We start from the raw sequence: 9858 nt of genomic DNA, 5'->3' as shown, positions 1-9858 counted from the left end.
TTGGGGGATTTGTGCAGCTCGCCCACCGATCTCCATCCGTGCGAACTATTGTGTGGCCGGTGAGTGCGGCATGCTCCGCCAGAAGGTTTGTTGAAGAAAAAGGCACGAGTTTTCCGGACCGGTTGGTTGCTCGAATGCTAAAACTCGACGAACTGCGACCAGAACCGGTCGTTGGTTAACCGACGAGGACTCGTGCATGCCGTCATCGATATCACGCACCGTTTAATGGGCGTCCTTTTGGTTTACGGCGTTTTTAGTAAGCCCACAGACATTCACTAGCTTAGTGTTTCGGTTTTCACAGCACGATAAACGTCCTTGCTGGCGGCGTGAAATGTGATTTGTTTGGAGTGATGATATCATTAACTCCACCACGTCGCGTTGAGTTGAGATTATCCGCTCGCGCACCGACTTTGAGACACATTTCCTGATCTAAAACATGACACGCCACGATGCGAACGGAATTTCGCCTAATGATTGTTGGAACCCGGCCAACATACCGGCAGTTTACGCTGGTTCAAGGTGTCGGTATGGTTTTTTCTTCCCTCACCTGCGAGCAGATACATCGAACTTCTATTTACGCGGTGTTCTATTACGCTCGAGGGTTTGCGCTTATGTACAATGTTTCGTCAAATATGCAATGGTTTTGTCGTAAAAAAAAGGGTATATTTGCATATAACTGCAGCAGAAATGAGGTACTTTTGGTTGTGCTCTAACCAAAATCCCAACGTTCGTAAAGTATTTACGTGCAATGCATGTGAATTATTGAACTAACACCTGTTTCTCGAAGGGATTCTATTTTCTCGCGCTGCTTTCCGCCGTTTGGCAGCGAACGTAGAAAACCTTCATCGTAAATTTTATTTATAAACTGTTTACTGTCGTTTAACGGCCGATCGATCTATTAATTTGTCCCTGCTGACCTCCCTTCCTGGGCACCGACAAGCTTCAGCGTTTCCACTAGCAAATAGTTGACGAGGTTCACACACATGGTTGCGGCCACATGGTGCAAAATGCTTCCGTTTTGAGGTCTTCTCCTGGCCGCTTTAGTTCAGACCGCTAAAGTTCAGAGCAGCACAGGGCTCGAGCTCAGTTCCGCTTATGATCCTGAACTATCTTTTGACTGTGTGAGACGGCCGTGTTTTTTCATGTGATCCAGCACTCCAGCAAAGTTGGTCGTTTTCTTTTTCGCGGATCCTTTCGGGCCACTATTCTGGCCTCGTACACGCATCTGTGGCAGGGCGACGTCATCCATGAAGTCGAATTCCTTGTTTTTAGCGGCACTACAAACGAGTGGGAAAGAAAATAAGAGCGTGCAAAACTTCACCTTGATGTTTTTCCACACGTGGCTGCCAATACTAACGCTTCCTTATCGACCACTTCGGTCACTTTTGGCTCGTCCTTTTTCGCCGGTGAAGGAGCTCGCCGTCCGGGACATTTCCAGTTTAGGTCTAGTGTGTAGGTTCCTTTTTCGAGGGCGCAGTAGGCTGCTTCGAGTTCCTCCGGTGATGGCATCCAGTCGCTGGTTTCGATGCAATTTACGGACCAATTGTCGTCTTCCGACATGTTGACTGTTGCTTACATAAATTCTGAAGTATCACAAGGGTTCTACGCTTTCAAAGGTACACAACTGTGTTCAGAATGCCGGCTAAATGTGGCAGGGTGAAAGTGACTAAAATGAAAAACGAGATTTATCAGAAAGGACATCCATGAAAGAGGCAGAGATCACTTACACACTGGATTTGGTGGAATTATAGCGACGTATTTCTGTAATAAAGCATACGCACTACTTAAACTAAACGTTCTTATTGAACAGAAATAGACGATTGTTACGTTTCGTCAATTATTTCAACCTAAACAAAGCGAGTACGTTATTGACAAACAATTGGACTTCAAAAGCGTCAGATGGAGTTGAAGCGAGATAGCAGCAGCATTGTTGCTTTGTGCTGTTGTCTCAAATTTTACTAAAGGCATACGAAGTACTCAGAAATACGAACAATAACACTTTTTAATTTCATGAAAATAATGTGAGAATTTTTCATAATATTTGTTTGAACAATATTAGTGTGAAAACCATAACAAAACTACATTACAAGTCTCTAGATGGTTACGTTTCTGAAGGGGTTTTTTTTACAGCAGTGCCATCTACATCTAAAAAGATGCTTATTTAACATGAACGATCCTACATATGCAATATTATTCTGCTAACTGGTAAATACTCTGAAGAAGCAAAGAAGTTTGAAGATGCTGTAAAAATAATAAAAGTATAATTCGAACCATAAATGTACAAACGACATTGCAAAAACAGATACTCGCAAAGAACATGCTCATTCAAATCGGCTATACACTATAATTTGCAAAGCAAATGAAATAAAAAACTGAAGTGCAAACAATAGTCAATCGAGTAAATTTTTCGGAAAGTAACAGGAGAGCATACTCGCTAGGAGGAGGTAATTTTATAAAATTAAAACGCTTAAAAATAAAAATTTAAATTATTAAAAAACGCTTCAAATTAATTACTTTTTATTTTGACAAATAGGTAGCGCTGACAATAGTAAAAAGAAAATAGTTTTTAAATTTGACTCATAGATGGCGCTTTTAAAATTCATGAAACTTTTCATATAGCGAAACATTTCAACGGATTTAAGCGTTTATTTAGCGCCATCTATGAGTCAAATTTAAAAACTATGCATGAAGCGTTTGAGAAATTTAAATTATTTGCTCGTTTTTTGCGCTGGTATTTTGTGAAATTACTACCTCCTGGCTGGTATGCTCTCCTGTTACTTTTGCGAAAAATTTTCTCGATTTTGCCTTTTTGAATATGCTTTGGCTCCTTTTTTTTTACTTCATCTGCTTTGATCGCTGTAGTGCATTCGCTCTCTCTGATTCGCTGTAGTGCATATGTTCTTTGCGAAGATATGGCCTCGCAGTATGGTTTGTCGATCTTTTGGTTTGAATTATACTAAACATGGACTAAACTAAATGGATTTTATATTGTAAAGGTAAGAGCTGCTGAGTTGTTAAAAAGAAAGAAAAGAGAAATGGGGTTATAATAAATTCCAACTGTTCAATGTATCAATGATAAATTGTAGATTTCAATTAGAGTATTCATATAATTGTAGATCATTCATTTAGGAATGTTTATGTAATGCATTCAAACAGTTTTATGGCCGATATCAATAAATTGAACATACATCGTTTCACGAAGCTTCAACACAAAATAATAGGAGCCACAAATCTCGATAGTTAGATGAATTTGAATATGTATAACAAAGGCAATATTCGATGAATGAGTGATTATAGATTTAATCGCCAAATCCTCGCTGCAGTGTAGTACAAATAACGACCCGAAAGAAAGGCAAAAACCATACGCATTTAAATTAATTTCCCGCAATTGCAGATGGTAAGATAATCATAATGTTTCATTACAACTACCGTTATATATTGATATTTTATTTATATAACACAATTTCGAGCAAGTGTGCCTTATCGCATAAGCGTCATTAAAGGAGATGTTCCAATCACTTGAGTTGGGTGTTAGTTTAAATAGGTATCATGCAACTGTTAGTTACATTAATATTGTATCAATAATTATGTAATCAACAATGAAGCATTGAGTTAAATATTAAAGGTACGCTTCAAAGGGCGCATAATGGAGCTCCCACGACGAATGCACCACAAGGTGGACAACAGGGGAAAGCTATCAACCGTTCGTGCAGGGTCTGTCAGGACCTTCCAATCAACTCAATCATATTCGCACCGCACCCTGGTGGTAATCAATTTTATCACCTTTCTCGCCTACGCCAGAAAACCACCGCAGCTGCACGTGGTTTCGCCATGTGATGGAGGAAACATGACTGCAAAAGTCGGAGTCACTAAGCTTGGTTGCAAATCGAGCATGGCAAATGGATTTAATTAGCTTCGACGGTATTGCTTTCCTGCCACCGGCCAGGATATGCCGGGAGGGCGATTATTGGCAGCAACTACAACAACCCGTAATGATTAGGTATTCGTTTGCAGGCATAATTTGATGTTTGTTGCTCTCCATTGCATTAAGCGCAAGTACATCAACGATTTGTTTGCTACCGTGGCTGTTTGTTGAGCTAAATGCGAGGAAAATCGGTGTTTGCTGTACAACAGATGGTGACGTGATTCTGGCAATTAAAAATAAACTTTTCTTTGATGAATTTGAATATCAATCACACACCGTGTAGTTTAATAGATATGGCCAGCCAGATGGATAAATAATCGAATATTGTATTCAAAATAAAGCACTAAATAGCATTCATAGGTCATAAATAAAGGGAAAAAGCCACCGGCTGTTAAAATCTCTCATTGCACAACTGCACGATTGCCTCGTATACTTTATTCCTACAAAATACTGCGATAAAATCTTCCATCGCCTGTATGCTTAAAAACCTACTTAAGATCGGAGTTGCACGATCGAGTGATAACAACTCGTCCAGCACAGACTTGAATTGTATATCACCACCTGTCCACTGTTTTTTTTTGTTTGAGCTTCCTTGGTCGCTTTTAAAAAGGCTGGGAAACCGACCGTGAGCCACCGAACACACGTGCGAGGCAAATCCATAACGCAATGGTGTAGCCTCACACGCATTGCTCGATTGCACGTGTGCGAAATCGCTTCACCTTTTGCGTCACTGGTTTCCAGCACAATGATGGATGCCAAATGAATAAATGCTTATCGGGACGCTTGAGCCTTTAATCGCGTTTTAATTGGCACAGTATATGGTTGGTTTTTTTTTCACTTTCATTTATAATTCATTAAAAACACCTCCCTATGCACAACGCAAACCGAACGCCGTTGTGCGATGGCTGCTCGACAGTTCATGCCGAACATAATCATCGGATGTAATCTCTGATTTAAGTTTTGTGATTATTGTTTTTTTCCGATTCCCGATACGGCTTCGTTGGAAGCTGTACGGCATAAATCATCCCGGAGCTGCACGCACAGTTGCAGTGGGTGCGTTTCGCGTTCGCGTTATCAATAGCCTTCTATCTAAAGAATGATTTGTAGCACTCGATCTCACCAACATCAGGGTGTGGCTAATGAGCGGAGAATTTAACTAGCCGGAGGGGGAATGCACGCGTTCTATACGAGAGGGAACGATGAATGGCCATATGGAAAACCACCGCCAGGCATGAGGATGCCTCCATCGGGATTGATTTTTTGTATAAATTTTGATCTGGTTTACTCCAAAGCATTAGTGTTCGTTACACTGGGCTTGGTCGAAGATCGAACACAGTGAAGGCTTGTTACAGTGGTTTTGTTACAGTGAGAAGTGCATTTTTTACAACGCAATTGACGTGTGGTGAAAATGTTGAGTGGTAAAAGCAAGTGGATGCTGCTCCTAGCAGCCCTCGTGGCTGCGGCTCTCAAGTCGACGGTGGCTCAGGACTACTGTAATCCGGACCTGTGTGATCCTGGAGACAACCACATTGGGTGTAACAATCCTGGCGGTTTCACAAGCAACTGTCCCGCTGGAGCGAAGGTGATCGAGATGACCGACGAGCTGAAGAAAATTGTGCTTGACGAACACAACAAGTACCGTAGCACGGTCGCTACTGGAGGTGTTAAATGGCTTCCGAAAGCGAAACAGATGACCACGATGGTAAGTTGAGATTAATGTGCATAGTTCGATTGGTGGTAAATTCTCAGTAATCTATTCGATCCTTAGACCTGGGACGACGAGCTGGCCAAGATGGCGCAGCTGAACGCTAATCGGTGCGTGCAGAAACACGATGATTGTCACAACACTGCCAACCATCGTTACTCAGGCCAGAACTTGAATCACATCACCACGACTGCGCCGTCGATCGACAACATCCCACAGGTGATCAAGGACCTGATCTCGTCCTGGTGGGATGAACGCTTCGATGTGAACTCGCGAATGGTTAAGAGCATGTACGATCCGGGCAGACAGTAAGTGTCACTGATCACGAATCGCCAATCAAGATCTCCAAGGATCTTTTTGACGTATCCTTTTTGTTAATCCTTACAGCACCATGATCTTCCACTTCGCCGTGATGGCAGCGGATAAGGCGAACAAGATCGGTTGTGCCACCAGCCAGTGGTTGGAAAACGGAAATCCTTACCTGTACTTGGTGTGCGATTATTCATTCACGGATATTAGCGGTTTGCCCATGTATGCTGCGGGAGAGCCATGCAGCGGTTGTACTAAGGGATGCAACTCGGCATACGAGGGTCTGTGCAATCCAGAGGAACCTGTTTCGGTGCCGTTCTAAGAACCAATTGTTCACAAATGTCAAAGTTCATGGAACATGCAGAATCTATATCTAAACCAAGCATCACCCAGTATTAACCTGTCTAAACATTGCAATCATTCCAATAAATGTAATGATATTATTTCATTCGCAATTTGTTTGTTTCTTGTCGTTTTGCATTATTCAATTTGTACATTCGAAGATGAATTCAATTGAAATAAAATAAAATAAACCAAACGAGTTAATCCTGTCTGGTTCAGTTTACAACTGCAAGGTTCATGATTTGAAAGAAATTAATATGAAAATAAAATCAACCTTGTAATAATAATTAGCTTATGCTATATTTTATCAACAATCAAATAACCTTTTCTCAACTTCACTCAAATGCATAGCAGTAATGCAAAAATAAAATTGCCTCAAATTGATCAAAAGACGATTCACCAAATAAAATGTGATGTAATACCCCTTATGTGTGGCAGCTCTCAGGTTAAATTGCAATATTTCTAATGCAAGTCTGCTGCCGAGAGATCGGATCGAGGGATAGACCAAACTTGACGTCTTCCAGCTTATCAGTTGAACGTGTTTCGCCTTAGGCATGGTGTTATCATTTGGCAGTAACTCTAAAAGAATCCTCACCCCATCCATTTATACATCTCCATTTCTTCTTGTCTGATGGCGACGAATCATCGTGGAGTTGGTTTATCATGGCAGTGAAAAGTTTTGATTTAATATTCATGAAGCTTTGTCGGCATAAATTTTACGACAGTGTAATCGTGAATTATTTATTTGAAATGCTAACTGCAGTAGGAAAAATGTGGTAACATTACTAGGAAAAATCGATGCAAATGAACAATAATATTTTTTCAAATGTAATACGGCTTTAGAAGTCTAAGTTATTACGCAATACTGCTCCACAAATCAGCTGGATTCATGTATAGAATAGCGATGAACGGTACACATGTTAAAGCACATGTTAAAGCCAGTTGCAAATGCATCAATCGTACAAACGATGCTGATAAGATCAAATTATACGAGGTTTAATTGCTATGTACTTGTATCCAAGAACACTTTGAAATTGCAAGGAAATCGATAAATAATGTTCTCACGCACAATTGATATAGAATAAATCGACCCAGGTGGCGTTACGATGATGTTACGTTTTTTGTGATATAATAAAAAGTAAAAAAAAAACATAAATCAAATTGATCAAGAACCCACCTTCAATAAGGTTCAAAATTACGCGATCAGTTTTTAAAAACATAACTAAATGCAAAGAAAAGCTTTGTTTTCGAACAACATTATTGCAGTTGTTTTATATATCTGATAAAAAGGCATAATTTTGTATTAAAAGTTTTTAATTACGTTTTTAGTTTTCGTCATATAAAAATGAAAATATGACAAATGTGGACTTATTTGGAAAGATATGTGAGATTTATTAGCTGTGAATTATTCTATGGAAAAATTGGATCAGCAGTATGTTCCAACGAAATGAACTATAGTTTCTTCAATTCCGTTTGGCTCTGGCTTTGAAATTCTCCGAATATATGTGGAAAAAGATTTATTTGAAAAATAAAATTTCATTACAACGAGCTCTCGGAATTGTTAACATGCATCGAGTGTGTTATGACCCTCTGCTTCAAATTATTCAAATTATTTCCATTACGATCCGCGAATCGAGCCCATCACGTTTATTGCCCCGCGGTTGATATTGAAATCTACCACAAAATCGATCGTTTGTGGACTATGCGTGAGAAAGTTCGGATAGATTGGTCGATTAGGCAGTAGCTCAATCTACATGGAGAAAAAATTGGACGATGAAAATCTTAGTTCATTAGAATCAAGTGATTTTCGCTTCATGGAATTAAAGTTGAGGGATATGTTGCATTGGTGCTGGAAAAAAGATAGTGGTGCAGCTACAATGGGTGTTTTTTTTATTGAATCGAGCCACTTTAGCGATTTATGCCGGTCAGTATAAATTCCAGACGAGCTTTAAGCTTGCTATCAGTGTTTCTCTCCACGGAGATCAGAGAACAAGTTGTCAGTCGTCAGTTGTGCTAAAATACATCCCAAAAAAAGGCCTTAAATTGTTGAAATGTTGAGTGGTAAAAGCAAGTGGATGCTGCTCCTAGCAGCCCTCGTGGCTGCGGCTCTCAAGTCGACGGCGGCTCAGGACTACTGTAATCCGGACCTGTGTGATCCTGGAGACAACCACATTGGATGTAACAATCCTGGCGGTTTCACCAGCAACTGTCCCGCTGGAGCGAAGGTGATCGAGATGACCGACGAGCTGAAGAAAATTGTGCTCGACGAACACAACAAGTACCGTAGCACGGTCGCTACTGGAGGTGTTAAATGGCTTCCGAAAGCGAAACAGATGACCACGATGGTAAGTTGAGATTAATGTGCATAGTTCGATTGGTGGTAAATTCTCAGTAATCTATTCGATCCTTAGACCTGGGACGACGAGCTGGCCAAGATGGCGCAGCTGAACGCTAATCGGTGCGTGCAGAAACACGATGATTGTCACAACACTGCCAACCATCGTTACTCAGGCCAGAACTTGAATCACATCACCACGACTGCGCCGTCGATCGACAACATCCCACAGGTGATCAAGGACCTGATCTCGTCCTGGTGGGATGAACGCTTCGATGTGAACTCGCGAATGGTTAAGAGCATGTACGATCCGGGCAGACAGTAAGTGTCACTGATCACGAATCGCGATCTCCAAGGATCTTTTTGACGTATCCTTTTTGTTATTCCTTACAGCACCATGATCTTCCACTTCGCCGTGATGGCAGCGGATAAGGCAAACAAGCTCGGTTGCGCCGTCAGCCAGTGGTCGGATGACGGAAACCCTTACCTGTACCTGGTGTGCAATTATTCATTCACTGATATCGTTGGTCTGCCGATGTACGCTAAGGGCGAACCGTGCAGTGGCTGTACTAAAGGATGCAACTCGGATTACCAGGGTCTGTGCAACCCAGACGAACCAGTTTCGGTGCCTTATTAAGGATGAACACATGACGATGACTTATAACGATGACCGAAGAACGTTTCTGCTCCAAACCACACCCTTTCACATGCTTACGCTCGTTTGATCACAATGGATCGTGTTAAATGATCGATTTGACATTTTACGAATCAGACATGGGACTTCAAAAATTTATTTCGTGTAAGGTAAAACTGTGACATTCGACTTGAAAATACAAAAACAAAATAAAACAGCTAAGCCCACATGACGCATACAAAAAAAAATCGAGAAGTGTAACTCCTTTTACTGCAATTCAAAGAGTTTCTCCATTCTCCGCTATCGTATGGGCTTATATCATGCATGTGCTATCAATTGTATATCGACTTAAATATTAACCACCGGTAAGCTATTTTGGTGCAGATAAATTAACAGCAAAACACCACGAAGGCACGCTGTCGGCAGTAACTGAGCTAATTAGCGTAAGAAAACCAACCCTTTTGACACCTGCGCCTCCACTTCCGGAGATGCGAACTCGGCGGATTTTAAGCCGATTGACGACCGAACCTGCACGTCAGGTAGCAACGCTGGCTGGCAATGGTAAGCCGACGAGTGTAATTGAATTATTGAGCGTTTAATTAGCGGCA

General features: G+C 41.1%; 3 protein-coding genes across 3 annotated transcripts; 2 read left to right on the top strand and 1 right to left on the bottom strand.

Moving 5' to 3' along the window:
- Nucleotides 1-687: 687 nt before the first annotated feature.
- LOC128732288 (uncharacterized) lies at nt 688-1803 on the bottom strand. The gene is made up of 3 exons (XM_053825475.1): nt 1728-1803; nt 1358-1666; nt 688-1277 (listed from the first exon to the last, which is right to left on the bottom strand). The coding sequence occupies exons 2-3, from the start codon at nt 1558-1560 to the stop codon at nt 1094-1096; spliced, it is 387 nt and encodes a 128-aa protein (XP_053681450.1). The 5' UTR covers nt 1561-1666; nt 1728-1803; the 3' UTR covers nt 688-1093.
- A 3530-nt stretch (nt 1804-5333) lies between these two features.
- On the top strand, nt 5334-6327 carry LOC128731599 (antigen 5 like allergen Cul n 1-like). The gene is made up of 3 exons (XM_053824729.1): nt 5334-5627; nt 5694-5938; nt 6018-6327. The coding sequence occupies exons 1-3, from the start codon at nt 5334-5336 to the stop codon at nt 6259-6261; spliced, it is 783 nt and encodes a 260-aa protein (XP_053680704.1). The 3' UTR covers nt 6262-6327.
- Nucleotides 6328-8304: 1977 nt separating this feature from the next.
- On the top strand, nt 8305-9483 carry LOC128730849 (antigen 5 like allergen Cul n 1-like). The gene is made up of 3 exons (XM_053823930.1): nt 8305-8626; nt 8693-8937; nt 9010-9483. Exons 1-3 carry the CDS (start codon nt 8333-8335, stop codon nt 9251-9253), a joined length of 783 nt encoding a protein of 260 aa, XP_053679905.1. The 5' UTR covers nt 8305-8332; the 3' UTR covers nt 9254-9483.
- Nucleotides 9484-9858: the final 375 nt, after the last annotated feature.

The sequence above is a fragment of the Anopheles nili genome, chromosome 2 (assembly GCF_943737925.1).
Source record: "Anopheles nili chromosome 2, idAnoNiliSN_F5_01, whole genome shotgun sequence".
Lineage (NCBI taxonomy): Eukaryota > Metazoa > Arthropoda > Insecta > Diptera > Culicidae > Anopheles > Anopheles nili.
This window is presented reverse-complemented; position numbering and strand designations above follow the sequence as displayed.

Bases quoted from the DNA above. Each gene is read 5' to 3' on its own strand.
- LOC128732288 (XM_053825475.1), bottom strand. From the start codon at position 1,560: ATGTCGGAAGACGACAATTGGTCCGTAAATTGCATCGAAACCAGCGAC. The intron at 1,278-1,357 runs GTTAGTATTGGC...ACTCGTTTGTAG, and splicing joins GAAGTGGTCGATAAGGAAGC to TGCCGCTAAAAACAAGGAAT.
- LOC128731599 (XM_053824729.1), top strand. From the start codon at position 5,334: ATGTTGAGTGGTAAAAGCAAGTGGATGCTGCTCCTAGCAGCCCTCGTG. The intron at 5,628-5,693 runs GTAAGTTGAGAT...TTCGATCCTTAG, and splicing joins CGAAACAGATGACCACGATG to ACCTGGGACGACGAGCTGGC. The intron at 5,939-6,017 runs GTAAGTGTCACT...TAATCCTTACAG, and splicing joins ATGTACGATCCGGGCAGACA to CACCATGATCTTCCACTTCG.
- LOC128730849 (XM_053823930.1), top strand. From the start codon at position 8,333: ATGTTGAGTGGTAAAAGCAAGTGGATGCTGCTCCTAGCAGCCCTCGTG. The intron at 8,627-8,692 runs GTAAGTTGAGAT...TTCGATCCTTAG, and splicing joins CGAAACAGATGACCACGATG to ACCTGGGACGACGAGCTGGC. The intron at 8,938-9,009 runs GTAAGTGTCACT...TATTCCTTACAG, and splicing joins ATGTACGATCCGGGCAGACA to CACCATGATCTTCCACTTCG.